A 20,854-nucleotide genomic window follows, 5' to 3' on the forward strand; every position below is an offset into this window, starting at 1 on the left:
ATACATTAGGTCATTGTTCCTTTTTTTCCCTAATTTAAATGTGTTTTTCTTAGTCATTTAATCTTAAAAAATGTTTGTTGGACTTTTTTATTATTATTTTGGGCAATTTGGATGCACAATTTGTGGTATTTTTTTTTTATTATGAGAGGAACTAAAAATAATATTTTTCAAGATGGAGTGATAATAGAAGCAAATTTTAATTTGAGGGACAAAAAAAAACACTGATTTAAGATTGAGAGAAACCTGACATATTTAAATCTATAAAATAATTTTCAACCCTTAAAGACTTTATATACGGTTTTATAAATATTAAGTCCTCAAATATTAAGAATAATTTAAAAATAGATATCTGCCTCCACTACCTATGTTTAGCTAAAAAAAACTACATGGATAGTGTCTCCTTGAAGTGTAATCTATGTTATCCTATGTAGTGTTACCTATGTATACATGTTGCGTGTGCATGAAACAAAGCTTAAAAATCATGCTATTTAATTAAAAAAATATTTTAAAGTTTTTTCTAGCATAGTGTATTTTTAAAGAAATATAATACCAGCATTCACAAATTTGGTATTATTTCATGACCTTTCAAGGGATTGTGTGTTTCCCTAATCTAAACTTTCACCTACTATAAAAAATAACATAGTTTTATAACAAGGATTAGCACATTTGGGAGTCTTCCATGACCTTTCAAGGGATTGTGTCTTCCCCTAATCTAAACTTTCACCTACAAAAAAAAAATAGCATCATAATTTTATAACACAAAACTAAGAAAATAACACAAATTTATAAGTTTTTAATATTCAAAGTACACTTAAAAAATTAAATATATCATAACTTTTAGGTCTAAGTTTCATAAATGCATAACAACATTCATTAACAAGAGCTTACATGTTGGTTTGACTTCTATTTTAGCAATGGATCACCACTAGGAGTGATTTTAAATATTCACTCTCCTGATGGTTTGATTAACCTTGGGCATGCGTTGCTGTGATATAAATATGTGATCATAGAGATTGAGTTTGCTTGAGAAGCAAAGGAATGATCCGACTATTTATATTTGTGTGTAGATCCTGTTATTCTATATATGCAATGAATGATTGGAGAAATATTTGCGTGTGATAAGGTCTAACAAATGTACACAAGTGGTAAACATGCGAGTCTTGCGCGTCATGAGTTTTACATGTTCACATAAGTTTTGTATCTCTTAAAAAGTAGGTTCATGGAAGCTAGTTATGAAGGTCATGCACCCCTCATTTTCTTGAGCGTGTAAAGGGAAGCATGTTTTCCAAGTGTGACCTATTTCTTTTGCAACATATGCAGTGAGTACGACCTCCTCTACCAAACCTCTTGTTAGACATGACAAGGAATATGTTGGACTTGGTCATTTTATTGTAACAAGAAAAAAATGAGACTCCAAGAGAGAGAAGTGTTGAACACAATCTTCAATATGAAGGAAAATGGAGTAAGACCTGAATTAGGACCATTAGACTATAATATGAGGGTGTTCCCAAGCCAATTAAGGATGAGGCATTAAAATAAGATAACTACAATGAACAAAATAATTACCGGACCAACTCATATTAACAATAATGGTAATCACGAGGTAAGGCATGGACCTTAATCCCAATTAAAATAAGTATCAATTTGGTTAAATTCTTGAGGTAAAAACAATTATTTGTTCACATTTATTATATTTTTTACCTAAGTGGTTGGATACTAAACTTGAACGACGAAATACTTTTTGTAGGTATTTCACTCATTAAGCACATATTGGATACAAGGAAAATATCATCTTAATCATATAAATAAGCACTTGAAGTAAGAGGAAAATCACCAAAATATACCCATCCAGATACAAAATATACCCATCCAGATACAAAATACTAGTATTAATGTTATATAACTCCTATATAAAGATCATATGACTCAAATCTTAAATGTTTATTTTAAATTATTCTATGAAATGGATCAATCTTCATTCAATAATTACAAATTACTAACTGCATAAATGCATGTTATTACATTACCCAGTGTTGTCAATCCGGATTCACCCTTTTTCCAATTCACTTCTTTCATTTCTAAAATCATAAAATGATTCCATAAAACAAAATGGATGAAAAAAAGGAGTGGACTAAAACTTAGCCATGTGAGGATGGACCTAGACTTCACAACAAAAAGAGCTTCTAGATCTACAATGGACCAATTCTTTGACATGTTTCACAGAATTCACGCAAACGCGAATTAGTCACAGCACTTGGGAAAAACAAGAAAGGCCACGCTCACCCCAACATCAACTGACGCAATATATTTTATCCACCTTTTCCTAAATTTTCTTTGTTATATTTTCACGTCAAGTATCCTAATCTCCAACCACCAATATTTGCCAACACTTCAAAGCGACCCACACACCTCGTTCTTTTTAGCTTCCATATTGTCTTTAAACCTCTCATATCGTAATGGAAATCAAGCATATCTTTATGATGTTAGCCAACGTGACTCCACAAAATTTCTCTTTTCCTCTAAAATTACCATTTTCATATATAACTGTCCCTTTCCTTGTGGAGATATTATGCAATCTTCACTTACAATTAGGATAGAGTAAGGGTACGTTTTGCTGATAAAAAAACAAAAGTAAGGGTGCGTTTTAATAAGTATTTTAATTAAGTGCTTATTTTATAATTTCTTATCAAGTACGATTTAATTAACCTCATTATCAAAATAAGTTATTTTTTAAATGAAATAAGTTAAATTATTAAGTTTGATTAAGAAATTTATTAAGATAAACTAAAAAGACTTTTTTTAAAAAAATAATTATAAGTTACTTTTGTAAAGCTAAATAAATTTTGTTAAAAAGAACTCTCTTGATCGATTTTCTAAATATATAGTGTTTGAGAAGTAGTTGAATTCAATGCCAATAAACTTTCAGATGAAGGCTCTAACATAGTTGTCTTGAAATTTTTGGTTTGGAAAATTTGATTTTTTTTATATAAATTCTACACATTTACTATATTTTGTTAAAGAAATTATGTTTAACATTTCTTTATTTAAAAAACATAAACAGACGGATTCTAAAAAGATATAAATTGATTAAAGTCTAAAAAATATGATGTTTAATACTGATTTTTTTTCGGTACGTCTTTTACTTATTTTCCAATGATTTTTCTTATATTTAATAGGCCTAACTCAATTTCAATTATATTTGAGCCAACCTAATTTGAAATTGACCAAGCTCAAATTGGCATCGCTAATTCTTTTGGTCATACGTAATTACTTAAAAACAGCTTAACCCCAAACAATTTTTAATCGTAAACAGAAAAACCAAATGGGGTTTGGGCTGAGATATAGAATGAGAATCCCATAATTTTTATAATGAGAAATAGCATATTCAAACAAACAATACAATTTTTTTATAGGCAACAATATAATATGAAAGCTCATTCCCTTTAAAATAACTATATTATTCCCTTTTCAACTACCCACCAATCATGAGAACAGAAATAGCCCATCCCATTTCCTTCCCTCAAAGGTAAGAGAAACTAATCCAGAAGTCCCTCAAACCAAAAAGTGATCTCAGAACCACAATACCCTCATACATATCTTTTTTTCGATATGACAATTACCTCATCTTTTTTTCGATATGACAATTACCTCATATCTTAACATGCACCGGGCAATAAATACTTCAGCAACTAGAAAAATACAAAACTAGTGAAAAATAAATTTAAATATCACAAGAAGTAATTGGCTTAGAAAAAGAAACAAAATATCCATTGGTGAATAAAATGGCATTCATTTTACAACAATAGGATAGGAAACGATTCCCTCATACATAAAAAAAAAATACCATTAACTAATAATTTCCTACAGCTTCTAATTTTCTCTAACCTCAGCAAGGCATGGATTAAAATAAACATGCCTTTGAGGAATACACACTATCAATATGACATCTTCACCAAACCAAAATCTACACTGTACAAGGGATAGGGTCAGAAAATGCGTTTTGCTCACAAACTGACCACATCATCTCCCAGAAGTGGTCAAGGTTCTCTCATTAGAGGCCACAGCATTGAGGGTCATTGAAGGTGAAGGAAGAGATCCTGAACCAAGAGCCGGAGCAGAAGCAGTTTCGGTTGCCAACTCTTCGTTTTCATGTGAAGGTTGTAATGGTTTTGGTGAGTAGGTGAAGGAAAGATCTTTGTTGGCAGCAAGAGCTTCGAGTTCTTTCTCCTCTAACCCTATGGTTGGGCCTAAGCTGCATCTGTCTGGGGTGTGTTTGGCTAATGCATCTTTGAACTTCTTGATCTGTAATTAAACCAAAACCAAATATTGATATTAGTAAGAAATCTATCATATTACCATGAAGCAACATAGTACATGAACAATCCTACAGCTAACATATGCATTTCAAAATCTATTATTCAAGTAGTGCAACAAATGTTAATTTTATTTTTTTATATCTCAGGCTGACAGAATTCCTCTTCCTAAAAAACCAATCTTTTTTTTTTCTTATCTGCAAATGTTAGTTTTTTTAACCTAAAGAGTTGAAACAGGCACAATGTAATAATGAACAATTACTTAAATGCCGATAATGCATAGCTAATGAGTTAACAAGAAAAGGACGTCAAATCTCCTAAACAGAACAAAAGGATTTCAAGCATGCATAATATAAATTAACCAAATTAGGCATAATATTATCGAGCCAGATATGAATCAAAAAATTGACATAGGATGTACACTAACCGTGGCATTGGTGCAGCTAAAGCTACATAATCGACCGTGAGCGCCTCTATAGAATCGGAAGAAGGGAAGAACATGGACATTAAGGCTATAACACATGGACTTATGCTCCTCATAGTTCACCTGAAGGAACTGAACATCAGGATTCATCTCTGCAAATTGGCATATCTGCCATCATACCATAAACAAATTAACATCAGAACAACAACATAAATTAGCCAATCATGAAATCACAAAATGTCATGTGGGTTGATCTGTGAATTAGATCAAGGCCAAGGGGTGGAAGGATACCTTAGGATGAAGGGCTTTGCAGCCACCACAACCAGGAGAGAAGAAATCAACCACCACCAACTTGTCCCCTGCGTTTAACAGTGAATCCACAAAGTCTTGTGCTGAAGTCACCTCTTTCATGTTGGGTTGAAGCCCCTTTTCCCACCATTTCTGAACTTTCCCTAGTCTAAGGTTCATCTGCAAAGTTCAACAAGAATGTTCCAGAAACCCTATTAGAAAAACACAATCTTCCCAAAATAAAATGAAATATAAGCAATTTGAAAATTTCTCAGGGAAATTCACAATATTTCAAACAATCAAACGGATCTTAATTCCTCAAACAAAAACAAAAAAAGACTCCAAAAATATAAAATAAAATAAATTCTAAGGGTTATCTGCAAAATTCCATAAGAAATTTCCAGAAATCCCATGGGGGAAACACAAAATCTTCCAAAAATAAAATAAAATAGAAGCAATTAGGAAACGTTTCAGGAAAATTGACAAAATTTCCAACAACAAAAAGGGTCTTAATTACATGAAAAGAATTATAAAAAAAGTAAAATCTAAAGATCATCTGCAAAATTCCACGAGAAATTTAAAGAAACCCCACGAGCAAAACACAAAATCTTCCCAAGATACAATAATACAGAACCAATCCGGAAACATTTAAGGAAAATTAACAAAATTTCCAACAAACAAAAAGGGTTTTTTTTAATTCAATAATAAAAAAATACAAAAGAAACCCAAGAATCGTAAAATAAAACAAATTAAATTCGGGGGTAAAAGCAAAACCCATAAGGGATGATATTACAAACCTGAGTCCCAGTAGAAGCTCTCAACCGCGAATTGACCCTATTGGGTAATCCTCTATTTACATGAAAGACAAGCTTTTTACCCTGAAACTCAGAAGAAGAGGACCAAGATCTGAGAACCTGAGAATTCATCTTCAAAGAAGAGAACTTTCCCACGCCGGAACGGAAGCTACATGTATTATTTGAAAGAACCGTTGAAACCCTTCGATGATGATGCCGTTGACTAACCCCATGCCAAGAAGATGAAACCAAACTCGCCTTGGTTAAAACCTCCGCCATTGAATTTTTCACTTCGCTTCAGAAAACCACAACAAAATGAAAACACAAACCAAGAAAAAAAGTTCTCTCTTTTTGGGTTCAATAGATTTTTCATAAGAGAGAAAGAAATGAGAGAGAAAATTAGAAAAATGCTTTTATAGAGTGCAGAAAAAAGGGAAGAGCTTTATCCACAAGAAGTGTCAAGTGATGCCAGATCCACGTGTAAAGTTGCGGGCTTGAAGTGGAAACTGAAAAATAATAAATAGAAATAGAAATTTAATAAAGTTAAATTGTTTAGTAGACGGCTGTGATGGCGCGGTGATGGGATCGGACGGTGGGAGAGTGATCATACGGAGACACGCGGCGAATTGTTGTGGTTGCGTGGACAATCGCGATTGGATAAGGGACCGTTTAATGAAGTGGTGGGGCCCGCAGGTTGTAACGACACGTATGCGTTATGTTTTGATCAATGGTTTTGGATAAAAGGGGCCCCTTGGGCCTTAGTCACTTCTTTTTTCTTCCAACAACATCATCGCCGTTCAAATGATTTGATAAATTACGTAAAAAAAAAAAATAAACTTGTTTTGTTTTGTAAATAAACATATTTGTGTCCCAAGTGTGATGTGGTGAAAAAATTAATTCCTTGAAAAATAAAATGTATAACTTAATTTTTTTTAAAAATACGATAAATTTAATATTATAATTAAATTTATAACATCATTATATCATTAATTTAATAATATTTAAAACTCAATTTAATGTTAAATAATATTTTTTAAATCAATTTGATATTATATTATAAAATTTAAGAATCAATTTATTATTAAAATGTCTATAAGGTTAATTTATATTTAGAGACTAAATTTGATTTTTTCAATTTTTAACTATCCATTTATTAATATCTCATATTTTCAAGGAATCAAATTCACTATTTATGTTTTTTTAATTATTTCATTTTGTCCAGAATTTTACCTATTTGAATAATTGAATGAGACATGGACGGAATCAGCTTTTTTTTTTTTGGCTGGACGGAATCAGCATCTAGCATGGAATATATTTATGGTGAATGGATGTTTTGCGATGAGTTTTAAATTTTAATACGACCATTTCATGTGAAAAAATTGTATTTATTGTTTTGTAGAAATTAAATGAGGGGGATTATATTCAATCTTGTATGTATGTTAAAAGAAAGACCGACACAAAATTTTACATAATATAATTATGTAAATAATTAGCATAAAAAGATTCATTCCCATAGTATGGACTAGTTTGATTAGTTTCCTTACATATATTCATAAATAATTTAAATGTTGTTGATGAATTGACTGTATTTAATTTGTAATTTAGTTGATTTAATTTGACACAGCATCACCGTCCGAATTTAGGTTGTTTTGGATTTGTCAACCTTAGGAGGGGATATATGAACTTAAATTCGTGGATATCCACATGTTAAGTACATGGATAATTGGATAATATATTTTTTTAAGCCAATAATTTTATTAAGTTTTTGAGTTTGATTTGTCCAGACCTATTGGATTTTATCTATGAATTCGTGAACTATCTGGGTAATTGGTCTAACTAGTATTGTTAAGACATTTTAATGCTTTTATTATTGAGACTATTATAAATGTTGATATATTTTAGTTTAATATTTTAATATTTAGTGTTTAATATTATTATAAATGTTGATATATCTTAATCTGATAAATTTTAGATTAAATTTGAAGGAGAAAATAATCTTTTAGTTTGATGATATTTTAGTTTTTAAAAATATTTTTTTAAATCATTATTTGGGTTCATGACTGGTTTGTTTATTTATGGGTTTGACGGTTAGATACGAACTTAACAAAAGTTTATTTATTTTGTAACATATAATTATCCTATCCAGAGATAAAATATTTTAATATTAAATTAATTGTTTTTATTTAAGACTTTTATAATAGAAAAACAAACAAAATATTAAGTTGAATATTAATAAATTATTGATCTAAATAGTAATGATCAAATAAGATCTTAATTTTGAGTTTTATGAATAAAAAAAATGTGATTAAGAGAAGAAACTCAATAAAAATGGATAATTAGGTCTTTTAATAAAATTGATAAGTATTTTATAACAATAACATAGTATAATAAAAATAAATATTAAGTTGAACAAGGCATTCATCATAATTTGTTTTAATAGATTTTAGATTTTTTTTTATAAATAAATAGTTAATGTAGATTTTTATTATAAAATTATCTAGGTTATATTTGTCCCCTCTAATTTTTTTTGGTGAGTCCACCCCTAGTCCTATCCATTTAAAACACAAGCTTTAAATAAGTGGATATATTCACCCTTAATCAAATGACAATTTATACATTGACGTATGGAATTGCTCTTTTTTTTTAAAAAAAAAAAAAAGAACTTCTTACCTCTAAATGATCAATTTCCACTTTAACTACAAGTATATTTTTACTAAAGAAAATTATGAATACAATCATTATGATATTTTTTATTTTTATTTTAACGCAATGATATTTTAGTTCTTTTTTTAATTTGAATTAATAAAAAATAAATACTAGGTGGAAACAATAACTCACACATGTTTAATCGACTAAGGTATATTACTTGCTATTTTAGTTTTCTTTTTTTATTGTGTATACATAATTTTCTAATTTTTAAAATCAATCACTCCTATTACTAGTTGATTACCTATTATTTATTATTAAAGGTTAATTCTTACGTGGTGATGTGACAATACATGTACGCAAATTATTGATGTTAGACAAAATCTTGGCATAGACTATTCACGTGACATTGTGATAGTTGGCTTAGTGCATGTTTAATTTGAAGTTACACATATTGAAGCATACCTTTCAATACAAATTCAACGGATAAAAATAAAATGAATGCAAAAATAAAGGTTCTAATCCGCTGCTAAAATTATTTTTTTCGAAACATAATTTTGCAACTATAAACCAAGCATGCTCTTACATTGATAATATATGATTCAAGAATTGGTAAAATGTTAGAAGTTTGAAGGTAAATGACAAATTTAATGATAAAAAAAGGACCGATTTTATTCATAAGAATATGAGACATTGTGAATTTTGGTTCCTAAAAGTAATAAAATTTCAAAAAGTTCATAATAATGTCTGTATTATTACTTTAGTACCTAAATTTAACGATTTAATATATTTTAATCTCCAAAAATATATTAATTGTGTCACTTAAGTCAAACGACTTTCCTTTTCCAGCCTCAACTGGAACCTATCCTTCCTGCATACCCTGAGATTACTGAATCCTTGCATTTTCAGGAACCTTCTTAATTTACCAATTACCAGTATGTATCTTGATCTAATATTTGTCTGTGAACCTCCATTTATATGTTTTTGCCTAGTCGATCTATTATATAGTAAATCATATGATATCAGACAACCTCCATCAGCATTATGAAAATAAAAAATTAATTTTAATTTTTTGTCTCATCTTTTGAAAGTTTTGCTAACCCATTAAACTATTTATTGATTTTCCAATGCTTTTTGAAGCCTTAAAGGAAGTGGCTGAGATTATTGACCTACAGTGATGCAATGATTTTTTTTTTGGGGGTACTAGAATTCATGTTATGAGGACGAAATATACTATTGAAGTCACATATATCTTAATCATACAAGGTTTGATTTTACTTAAATTGTGATCTTATCGATGCATTTGTAGTTGGATGATAAAAGTTAGTTTCCTCATTAATATGCCCTTATGCCCCCGCGTGATATTCTTAATTTGAAGATAGCTAAGCCACAAATTATGTGTGGCAGCTTTAGAAATGCTTTTAATAAAGATTTGAATGCAAACGGCTCCAAGAGGTTATTAAGAGCTTTGTGGCAGGAAATTCACGTGAAGAAAATCTTCTAAAAGTCAAAAGACATTTCACAAACCCTGTATTTTTCAAGAATATGGATGTTGTGCGGTGAGATTACCATGCATGAGATCCTAGCTAACATTTTATTCAATCTCATTCATATAATTTTTTTAATATAAAATGAAAGTTTTAAAAAACTAATGGCGAGATTGAAACACCTTATATATCATCAAATGTTTCTTTTTTGTTGTCGTTGAGTTACATAAAAGAGAATTTCTTTCTTTTCTACTTTTGTGAATCCTTCCGGTATATTTCGGCTATCATTAATTTTCATCTCTCACAAATCATAATAAACAAATCTTTTAGAGCATCTCCAATAAAATGTTTACATGAGTTATTTTTTTATTGGAGTATATCACATGAAAATGCTTATATAAGTATAATTGTTTGTATTAGATATAAAATTAATTTAGTTAGTTACTAGAAGTTATTTGAGTAAGTTAGTTGGTTACTCAAGTTATAGTTACTAGAAGTTATTTGAATAAGTTAGTGTTAGTTACTCAAGTTAGTTATTTTTTATCTTTGTATAAATATATCAAATTTGTAATACTTTGATCAATGAATGAATTGAATGAATTCGAAAACTATCGTTCATTTCTTTCATTCCTAATATGGTATCAAAAGTTTTTGCTTCCGTGTCTCTTGCTTCCTATTGAAGCTATTTATGGTTCTACCCGGTGGTGTAGATAATACTGTTAGCCCTTGCTTTGTGGCTTCGAGCCCTGACTCGAGGGGGCATGTTGCGAGTCCCACATCGGGTGGTTCACATTCATGATTAAGGGTAGATCACCCCCTTATGAATCATTTTTTTAAGGGGACCTTTCGAATGTCTGGTTGATCATGAATAAAATCAGTGGGTGTCATTGATGATTAAGTTCTTATATAACTGGGTAGACCACCCACTTATGAATCATTTTTTAAGAAGACCTTTCGGATGTTTGGTTGGTTTTTTTTTTTTTCTCTCATGACCATGGCTGCCATTGATGATTCTAACCCCTTCGTTCTTCATTCTTCTGAAAATATTGGCATTGTCTTAGTTTCTCATCCTTTCATCGTGTTTTCGACAAAGGCTTAGTTGTTGATGTGGTGTTGTGGATGAATTGGCGTAGACCGGTTGCGGTGCTCGTTTATGCCACCACATTGTGATACCTCTTCAAGGGTGTTGGTTACAATTTCTTGTCTTTCGTCACCAAAGTTTTTTGCCAACAAGATTTGATGCTTGCTTTGGACTCTTGGAAGCCGTCGAAGTTGGTCGAAGATTTCTCGAAGTTTTTATTTTGATCAATGCATTTCCGACATGTTTCGTTTTATTTCCCGTTTTCAATTTTTTTTCTTTTTTCTTTTATCTTTCTTCTTTAATGTTGATGTATTGTATTCTCCAAGCTAGAAGTGTTTTCAACACATTCCAGCTTGCGGGGTGTATTAGACATAAAATTAATTTAGTTAGTTACTAGAAGTTATTTGAGTAAGTTAGTGTTGGTTACTCAAGTTAGTTATTTTCTATCTTTGTATAAATACATCAACTTTGTAATACTTTGATTAATGAATGAATTGAATGAATTCGAAAACTATCGTTCATTTCTTTCATTCCTAATAGTTTGTATAAGCAACCATGCTTAAAACATTTATATCATAAATAACATATGTTCCCGCAGTTGTAAGATCAATAACATTAAGTTAAACACTCATTTTATCAATTTTAACAAATGGAGTGAATTTTTGTAAAAATATTTAAATTTATGTTAAATTATAAGATCTACAAAATAAAGATAAATAACTCATCTATACAACTATAATGCATTGTAGAATACCATCAATTTTACTAAAAATAACACAAGTTCAGATCATTTTCACCGTGAATGTCTCTCTCTATTGTTATGTAATAATTTGTGAGATCAAATAGATTTTGTGCTGTAAAGAATTATCAGTTTGTATCTTGATCTAATATTTGTAGTTTTCAGTAAAACCATTTGTACCTCCTTTTCTTTGTTTTTACCTTGTTGATCTATTATATAGTAAGCAAATCATATGATAGCGGACAGTCTTTTATCTGCATTATGAAAAATGCAGTTTTCATTTTACTTTTTGTCTCATCTTTTGAAAGTTCTACAAACTCATTAAACTATCTATTGATTTTCCAATGTTTTCAGTCTTAAAGAAATGGCTGAGATCATTAACCAACAGTATTGCAAAGATTTTGTTGGTCATCCATCTTCCTAGCCTCCGAGCAGAAATGGCATGCTTCCACCATTCTTTGTTTTTGGGGCATTACTTCTACTCAGTGGCGGATCCAAGACCCTAAGTCAGTGGGTGTAAATTATAAAAAATAAAATCAGTGGGTTCAATTATATAAATATAAATGAAATAAAATATAAAAATATAAGATTTTATATACAAATTTAATGAATTTTAAAAAATGAGGGGATGCAAATGCACATCCTCGGCTGACTGTAGGTCCACCACTGCTTCTACTGTTTTTCATTATTTAGCAGAGCTACTAAGAGTGTGTTTGTTTCTGCCCATTCTTACTTCCACCATTCTTCTCTCTTAGTGCATGTTTGGAAACTCATCACAAAGTAAAGAGTTACATTAATTTATCCCAAAAACGTGGAAGCTATAACCAATAGCTTCTGGTTAAACGTGGAATATCAAATCGACAACATGCAACCAAACACACTATTAGTGGATTGACGTTGATCATGATCCCCTATTTCAAGCATACCCTAAATCATTTAACTGTCTCTTTGTACCTTGCCTTTGTCCAGATTTTCTGCCCTTTCTGACAGTCTTAATACAAGTGGAAAGTCAAAATTTTATGAGCTTGTTAAGATGGTTTACAAAGCATGGCAGCAGCAAGTGAGTGACATTAATATTATCCTGGCAAAATAGACTACATAAGTTATATTTATCTTAATCACACAAGACTGATTTTATAAATTGTAATCTTATTAAGCATTTGTAGTTGGATGATGAAAATTAGTTTCCTCATCAACATGCCCTCACAGGCTCATCTGATATTCTTTGAAGATTTGCTAAGCCACATTTTTTTCATAGCTTCTTTAGAAATACTCTTTACAAAGATTTGAATATGTGCAGCTCCAAGAGAATATCAACAACTTTGTGCTAGGAAATTGACGTATGATTATTTTTATTTTTCTGGATATCAAAAGAAATTTCGCAAACCCTGTAATTTTCAGCAAACATAGTTAGGCTAGGGAAGGAGATAGAGAAGGATGATGAAGAGAAAGCAAAGAAAGAAACAAAAGGAGTTCCCGTGACTCAATTTTATGTTTAAATTTCAATTATTAATTTCGATCCAACGGCTCAGAGAACTCATTTTCATCTCTGTCAAAAGAAAAACCTCCAACGTAATACAGATATATGTTGGCGATGACAAGCTGCAACTGACTAGATTTTTCTTGGAAGAAAATGTGCCAATTACTAGCCTGTTAACAAAAAAATTATCTAAACCTAATGCAATGTCCATGTTGTCGGAGCCATTGTTGTCAGAACCAGAATTGTGTAACGTTGTCTGGATCCAAGTTTCCTATATTTTTGTTTCCACAGCGGAAAATGAACCAAAAAAATATGTATTTCCTTCTTAATTTAACCAAGAGGATCCTCTTATTTGAATGTGCAATACATTTAATAAAAAAAAATTGTTCCTATACACGATGTTTTCTGCAATGACCGTGATCTGCATTTCCAACGCCTCTAGCCAGCAATGTGACTCTAGATTCATATAGCATTCATATTCCCAAGGAGAATGTACATGCCAGCATCCATATCACTGGCATTCCTGAAGGTGGTGGTGGCGGCAGTGGTCTAATGCAGAGTCCTCTCCCAGGAGTGAATGAAGAATGCATCATTAACCATCTGTTATACGTGCAATCAAGCAATGAGCAATTCCTGTGTCCATAGATTTAGGTTGCCTTAGCAGCAGCAGGATTTCGACCAAACTGGATGATCATTGGCTTGCCTTTTAATACATATCCATTCACTAGATTCTGCAACCAATGGTAACATGCAATATAAACCATTAATAACACAAACAAGTAAATAACTTCATGAAAAAATTCTTGTTGGGACAGTTCATGAAAATATAAAACAATTATTAGCATGTCAAACTACACATGCTGCAGTAACAATCCACCCACAAACATACAAAAAAGACTACAATAGAAAAGGAAAGAAATATCCGAACAAAATCATCTTGAATAAAACATCATTTTTTTCAGCAAACAATTAAAAGCAGTAAAACCAATCTCGTGTGAGAAACATACTAAAGCATGATGAGCCAACTCAATTGAGGGAAACGTTATAAACGCTTGACCCCTCATTCGTCCTTCCTGAAATTCAAAACTAGCTGTCAGTTTCAGGCTCACAAATATGCTATTACAAAACTTTCATGAGGATATAAATACTGGTCAGTTGACAAGTTGAGTCAGCACACCAGCATGTTAATCAACTGGATAATCTTATAAATAGGCAATGCTTATTTTGGATCTCTTTTTTGCATAGCATCAATAGGAAAGTTGATTATGGAATAATGAAGACCTTACCTGCATCAGTTTGACTTGAAGACCAGACTTAGCAGCCTCAATACTTCCAAACAAGGACCCTATAGCAATGAAAGAAAGATAAATGTAAACTGTGGAGTTAACATTCGTACAATATATAATATGTAAATCTCAGAATATTGTTTCATTTTGGTTTTTTTATAACATCATTATTTCATTTTTAGATGTAAAGCATTCAAATTGCAAGTGAAGACTATTAAACAAAACTTGAATCCAGTAAAAGTCTTGAGAGCTCACCAAATATAAAATAGAAATCATCAGCAATCACATCTTTTGCCAAATTCTTAATATACAACACAGGAGCAGGATTTCCAGCTGTATAGTTCTGCACATTGCACAACACAATCCATCAGTTCAAGAAAGTCGCAAAAGGATAAATATGTGCACTATAGAAGCTCTGATAAATTATTTCTTGATAGACCTTTCATAAGTCATAACTAACCGTAGGAGAAATAAGGTGAGATGCTGAGAATCAAGCCTCAAAGGTCATGAGGAAAACATGAAGAATACTTACATTGGGGATGTGCAGCTTAAACAAATCATGAAAAAATTTGTCAAGGGATTCTAAAAGATCAAGACGGGGAAATCCAAGCTACTCTTAAATTTATATGTGCAAGCTCACAAAAATGGTACCCATTATAGAGACAGGATAGTTTTCAAAGGTAAACAAAATCTAAATCTTTTTTCCCCTGCTATTGCAAAAAGATCAAGCATGCTAGTGCAAAAGCTGATTCAAAACCCATCCTATTTACCCATGCTTTCAGGTAATCATCTAATGGAAAATAATCCAAACAGATATTTAGGACTTGTTTAGTCTGGAGAAAACTTTTTCTTTTTGTAATTCCTGTTTTCACATATAATTACAAAAATGTCACCTTATTTTCATTTTGTTTCTTGCTTCTGTGTATTTGTACCGGATGTGGTGGAAACAGGGAAACAAAATGAAAATAAGATGGTTTTTTTTATAATTGTTTGTGAAAACAGGAAAATGGAAATGCAAGAAAAAACATTTTTCCAATCCAAACAAGCCCAATCAGCTTATAAGTTATAGATATGAGTATGACTACATCTAGCCTTCTATTAGACTCAATAACTCAAGTTCTTGTGAAAATTTTGGTTAATATTAGTATATTACTACTCTACAAAGTTAAAGAAATACAACCTACATGCAGGATATGACATTGTGAATTTGTGATACAAATTACATCCAGCAACAGAACATTAATATTAATATCATATACAAAATAACAAAAATAAAACAGCAGGCAAATTCCTTAAGCCAAGTGTATTGTGTTTTCTTATAGAGTTTTGAAGCAAATTGTTCTTATTTATAAACCAATGCAGAACACGACAGTTGCAGCAGTGAAATGCCACAATTAGTCCTCAGCCACATATAATAAACCATGATTTTTTATGACGTTGACAAAATTGTCTTTGAATCAACTAGTAGAGACTAAATTGGAAAATAACTTTGACTGCACGGTGAATGTATGATTTCCACATAGACTGGTGTAAAGCTTGCTTCTTCTTGTTGGGCATATAGTAGTGGAATGGAAATGTAAATGCAGATATTTTATATCCATACCTTAAACATTGGAAGGGATAAGATTTCCTCAGGAGGAAGCTTTCCTCTCTCTAATTCATCTGGAGTAAAAAATTTGTTAGGATCTGGAACATCTTTTTCTGGCTCTTGTAACTCTTGTGTTGTGTCATCATCTTTATGTTCTTTCACTGTTGCTTTGGGAACAATGTTTATCTGTAAAATCATAACGCAAACAAAAATAAAGAGCTGAAAATATTGTTAATTTGTTCTCCAAAAATAATCTCTGCACAAGAAATACCTTTAAGACATGGTTCTTTTTTATCACAGGGATTTCCTTTGGAACCAAGGTGGCTGGTTTTACTCCAACAGACTCATGAGCCACACCCTTATCAATAGCAGGGCCAACAATGGTCTCACGCCTGGCACGCTTTTGTCCAGACTTTTTTGTTCTTGCTTCAACCTCCTAAAAACTTGTTATTAATTTCCAATAATAACAATTTGACTAAAAAGATAGGAAAAAGATATCTCCTAATGGCATCATAATTTTATAGTTTGATATTCACTAGTAAAATAATTTATGTTTCAATAATAATGTTTTCAAATTAAAACATAACGACAGCTTGAAAGTGCACTAGTGCAGCGTAAGTATATTGTGCAGCGATAAGAAAAGAATATGAAAATCAATTAAATATTACCTTAAATGCATAACATTAGACTTTTAGGTGGATAAAAAAAGAACATGTTTTATACCAATTCTTACATATTTAGGCAATCTGCATATTCGATTATAAAGGATGTAACCAATTCTGAAAGCAGTGAAGATGTTACCTCATCTGAAGATTCCATCTCCGATTCGCCACTAGACAGATCTGCAGACCGAGGATTCACAGTTACAGTTGGTGCAGGTGGAGGTGGTGGCAGTGCTGGTACCTCTGGAGGTAATGGAGGTGTGGGCAGTGCCATACGAAATGGAGCTGGGATGTTCATTTTGTTCATCAAGTGTAGAACCTGTATAAGAGAGGTACAATCAATATGATTACTATTTGTGGTCAGTTCAGCACAAAACAAGCACACAGAAAAAAAGTTACAGGTGATTGAAAACGAAACCAATAAATCCTAGCAGCCTGTACTAATATTGGAACAACCTGAGTGTAAAAGCGGGGAACAGCAATTAGAGCATTCACAATATTGGTCAATATATTTCCATCAGGCGGAGGGTAAGCATACCTGGAAAACAAGTTTTGTTAAATTATATGCAAACCAAACAAAATGGTACTACACTGCAAAGATGGTTTTTAAAAAGTTATCATCATATATAATATCATCCATGATTAATATTAGGATACTAAAAACTAACTTTATTCAGTAAGATTTTCCCATGGAATAACATTTGGTAAACCCATCCATGGTTTTCTTTTCAAGTTTCCACCCCAAATGGCCAAATGTAACACCTAAAGCAATAAAATGGGCAGAAATAATCACCAGAAATTAGATTTTTTATATAATAAAAAAAAGAATTGTACACATTAGATAGTATTGCAGTTTGCAATGACATTACACTTTGCCTAATATATTATTATTGAACCACATGCAATAAAAAAAACAGTCAAAGATGTTAAGGGAGAGTAAGAAAATTCAGAGGAAGAGGGAGAACATATAGATATTAGACTGTTTATTCTTTAAAATGTTCTATATTCAAGACACGATACTTGCGAGAAGAATGGTGTCAAGTAAAATGGGCTACCATGACATTACACAAATAAATTAAGTTGCACAAAATTCTTAGAATAATTCTTTCAAATTGATTCAAGACTATACCCCATCATCCTCAACAATAAATAACCATAGACTTCTTATCCTTTTCCTCTGAATTTACAATAATTTTCTTTCATTTTTTAGTCATGAGTCATTCATTTTGTTAAATTATTTTTCATATTTGTGCACCTGGCAGGCTGGCATCCCTTTAGCATCCTACTTCAATAAAAGCAACAAATATTAACAACTGCAGAGTAAGAAGAAGCAGCATACTCAAGATGTGGAGGAAATGGATAATTGACACCAAGTCTATCAGCAATAGGTTCAGGAATAGGGAGGCCTCCTGATTTTGTATCTCCATCAATAGGTTTGGTTACATTTGCATTCATCAGCATTGATGTTTTAGGGTCCTTTCCCAGCTGGTCTCCGCTACTTTTTTCACCATTCTCAGTTGGGTTACTAGCTCTCTCTGCTGACAAGACTTTACCAAGAAATCTCAACCTGATCAACCCCAAGCAAATAAAGATATGATCATTTAAATCATTTAGCTTCTGAAATATTTTATGGTTTTATCTTTGACTCATCATGAATTTATTTATATATATTTTCTTTATAGTGTTGCAAAATCAGGAACCGATTAAAAAAGATATCAGAATAGATTACTGCAATGTAAAGCCAAATAAGAATACTGTATACCAAGGTTATCTCTTCAAATATGGAGCCAAATTATTTCTATATTTGAAATAAATAAAAGTATGCTGTATGAAAATGATTCAATTAATAATACCCATTTAGTTGTCGTTGTGCTTGAGATGCCACAATCTCATTTTTGAAATCCGCAAAAGCACAATTTCTCAACCTGCATTAAATCAAGAATTTAAGATTAAAGCATCATTTGGAAGTATTGCTGAACAGAAATAAGTTGGAACAAAAACTATAAATTGGCCAAATGCCACTCAAATCTTCCACGCCCTTGAATAAAGAACATGTATGAATGAACTGGAAGCACCACCAAGGACAAAAACGAGGTTCAAGTAGCACAGTAGTTTAGCAGTAAAACATAAAGGAATATAAAGTTGAGGCTCACAATTAAAAACAAAGGTAGATTAATGAGCTGGAGACCTATAAAGTTGCATCCAATACATAGTTCTCTCTGAGATATGATAGCACAAATAAGTAAAGAAATTATTACTTCAATGAACTTAGTGTGTGTCTGGTTACGCTTTCTAAATGCACGTATTATTAGCAAATTTTAACATCCAATCCATTAAAATAAAGCAGAAGCTAGTATATTTCGCTTTGATACAACACACATGATGTGCAGCCAAACACACTGTCACACTATTACAATTTTTAGATGGCTTTCACTACTAAGCAAGATTAAACTCTTGAAAGGGTAAAAAATAACGACCAAAAGGTGGAAATAGTAGGGAGAATGAGAGGATGGTTTCTTTCCTATAAAGAAATATAAAATTTTGTTTTTTTTTCTTTTATAGTCAATAATTGTTGAACTCCTTTAAATTTAACTAGCCCTGTGATCATTCAGCCACCAAAAAAATTCTCCTATTCTTTGGATTCATTTCATGAGGCCACAAATAACCAAACACAGCATGCAAAGTAAAAGACACATAAGCAATTCACATAACATATAGTGCATCTGCCAATGTTAAAACACAATCCCACTCTAAGGCTCCGCCGCTGCCTGAAATGAAGAACTATACATCATGTCTTTAATACAAACACAGAAGGCTTTGAAAAACAGTTGTGATCAACATCAAGGTTTTTGAACACCGTGTGACCCCAATTGCAGCCACATTGGCTACATTTGTCCAAAATTTTCCACAAAAATCAAGGATTGCGACAATACCACGATCATAATTTAAAGCCTTACAAACTCACATTCCACTAGTTACTTCTTCTATTCAACCTCCCTACCATTTCATCAAATCCCTCCTATTTGTATTTTCATTCTCGCTATGTCCAATTTAAAGGATCCGTATCAACATTGAAATATTGCTATCACTACAAATAAACTATAGAGATATAAGCTGGGTTGAATGGTTAAGGGAGAAGGGAAAAGGTCGTGGGCGGGTTTAATTCCCTCTGATAACAAAACTAACTTTCTAGCAAAATAACATTTGCCGATAAAAAAACGACAACTACAAATAAACTAAGAAACTGATATCACAGAGTTATAAGGTTAATCTAGTGATTGGGGAAAGGTGAAGGGAGGGGGGAGAGGTCCTGAGTTTGAATCCCCCAAACTGGCATCTATAACAAAACTAATAAACTAACATTTGCCCATAAAAAAAAAAGTAAAAAAGAAACTGACTTGACAGCACAATAGTGATAAAAACGTTAAACATGGTCATGTTCAAAAAGCATCCAAGAGCTTCAACTAAAATTGCGAAAAGAGAGAGAAATGTTGGGAAAGTTGAAAGGTGAATACCTGGCGCTAGAGCAAGGGCGAACAAAGGAAGCGCCGAAATTGGCAAAGATTCGAGAAAGGGTGTCGTGAGGAATGGCTTCTGGCAAGTGCTTAATCAAAAGGGTCACCGGCACTGCTGATTCCGCGTCACAAGGCTTTGACTCTGTGCCCTGAAACGCAAACTGACTGCAAGCCATCAAATGAAATGTCACCAACTGCTACCACCTTCTTTTTTCTGGGCACAGGGGAAGAAGGAGAAGGTGAATTCAAATGCCCAAACCACTGTGGTGAAAACCGCACCGACCGACCGGTTCTCCCGCAATCCGATAGCTTGACCAGGTTAGCGTAGCTACTAGATCGGTTAAGTTAGAGCTGTTAAAAACAAGTTGGCCTGGCCCATTGGGCTCGACCCATTTTATAAACGGGTTAGCTCAACATCAGTCACTTAAAAGATTAATTCTAAAAGAAAAAAAAATGACTTGATGCAACCCACAAGAAATTGTGGGTTAAACGGGTTAATCCAGCAATTCATCTAAAGTAATTTTTTTAGAAAAATAAATTTGGATAAATTT

At 31.9% G+C, this 20,854-nt stretch overlaps 2 protein-coding genes across 2 annotated transcripts; both read right to left on the bottom strand.

The window, feature by feature from the left end:
* Positions 1–3,741: 3,741 nt before the first annotated feature.
* Positions 3,742–6,219, bottom strand: LOC114391193 (thioredoxin-like 1-1, chloroplastic). Its single transcript, XM_028352220.1, has 4 exons — positions 5,823–6,219; positions 5,029–5,205; positions 4,741–4,905; positions 3,742–4,302 (listed from the first exon to the last, which is right to left on the bottom strand). The coding sequence occupies exons 1-4, from the start codon at positions 6,096–6,098 to the stop codon at positions 4,021–4,023; spliced, it is 900 nt and encodes a 299-aa protein (XP_028208021.1). The 5' UTR covers positions 6,099–6,219; the 3' UTR covers positions 3,742–4,020.
* Positions 6,220–13,360: 7,141 nt separating this feature from the next.
* Positions 13,361–20,651, bottom strand: LOC114389195 (U11/U12 small nuclear ribonucleoprotein 65 kDa protein-like). The gene is made up of 11 exons (XM_028349817.1): positions 20,304–20,651; positions 18,642–18,713; positions 18,128–18,355; positions 17,245–17,326; positions 16,928–17,107; positions 16,398–16,562; positions 16,142–16,312; positions 14,794–14,881; positions 14,539–14,597; positions 14,260–14,325; positions 13,361–13,983 (listed from the first exon to the last, which is right to left on the bottom strand). The coding sequence occupies exons 1-11, from the start codon at positions 20,477–20,479 to the stop codon at positions 13,900–13,902; spliced, it is 1,371 nt and encodes a 456-aa protein (XP_028205618.1). The 5' UTR covers positions 20,480–20,651; the 3' UTR covers positions 13,361–13,899.
* Between the last annotated feature and the right edge of the window lie 203 nt (positions 20,652–20,854).

The sequence above is a fragment of the Glycine soja genome, chromosome 16 (assembly GCF_004193775.1).
Source record: "Glycine soja cultivar W05 chromosome 16, ASM419377v2, whole genome shotgun sequence".
Classification (NCBI taxonomy): domain Eukaryota; kingdom Viridiplantae; phylum Streptophyta; class Magnoliopsida; order Fabales; family Fabaceae; genus Glycine; species Glycine soja.

Excerpts from the sequence above, each read along its gene's own strand:
- LOC114391193 (XM_028352220.1), bottom strand. The coding sequence starts at position 6,098 with ATGGCGGAGGTTTTAACCAAGGCGAGTTTGGTTTCATCTTCTTGGCAT. Across the intron at positions 5,206-5,822 it reads GAGCTTCTACTGGGACTCAG|ATGAACCTTAGACTAGGGAA; the intron begins GTTTGTAATATC and ends TGAACTTTGCAG. Across the intron at positions 4,906-5,028 it reads GCAAAGCCCTTCATCCTAAG|ATATGCCAATTTGCAGAGAT; the intron begins GTATCCTTCCAC and ends GTATGATGGCAG.
- LOC114389195 (XM_028349817.1), bottom strand. The coding sequence starts at position 20,479 with ATGGCTTGCAGTCAGTTTGCGTTTCAGGGCACAGAGTCAAAGCCTTGT. Across the intron at positions 16,313-16,397 it reads AAAAGAACCATGTCTTAAAG|ATAAACATTGTTCCCAAAGC; the intron begins GTATTTCTTGTG and ends ATGATTTTACAG. Across the intron at positions 14,326-14,538 it reads TTCAAGTCAAACTGATGCAG|GAAGGACGAATGAGGGGTCA; the intron begins GTAAGGTCTTCA and ends TTTGAATTTCAG.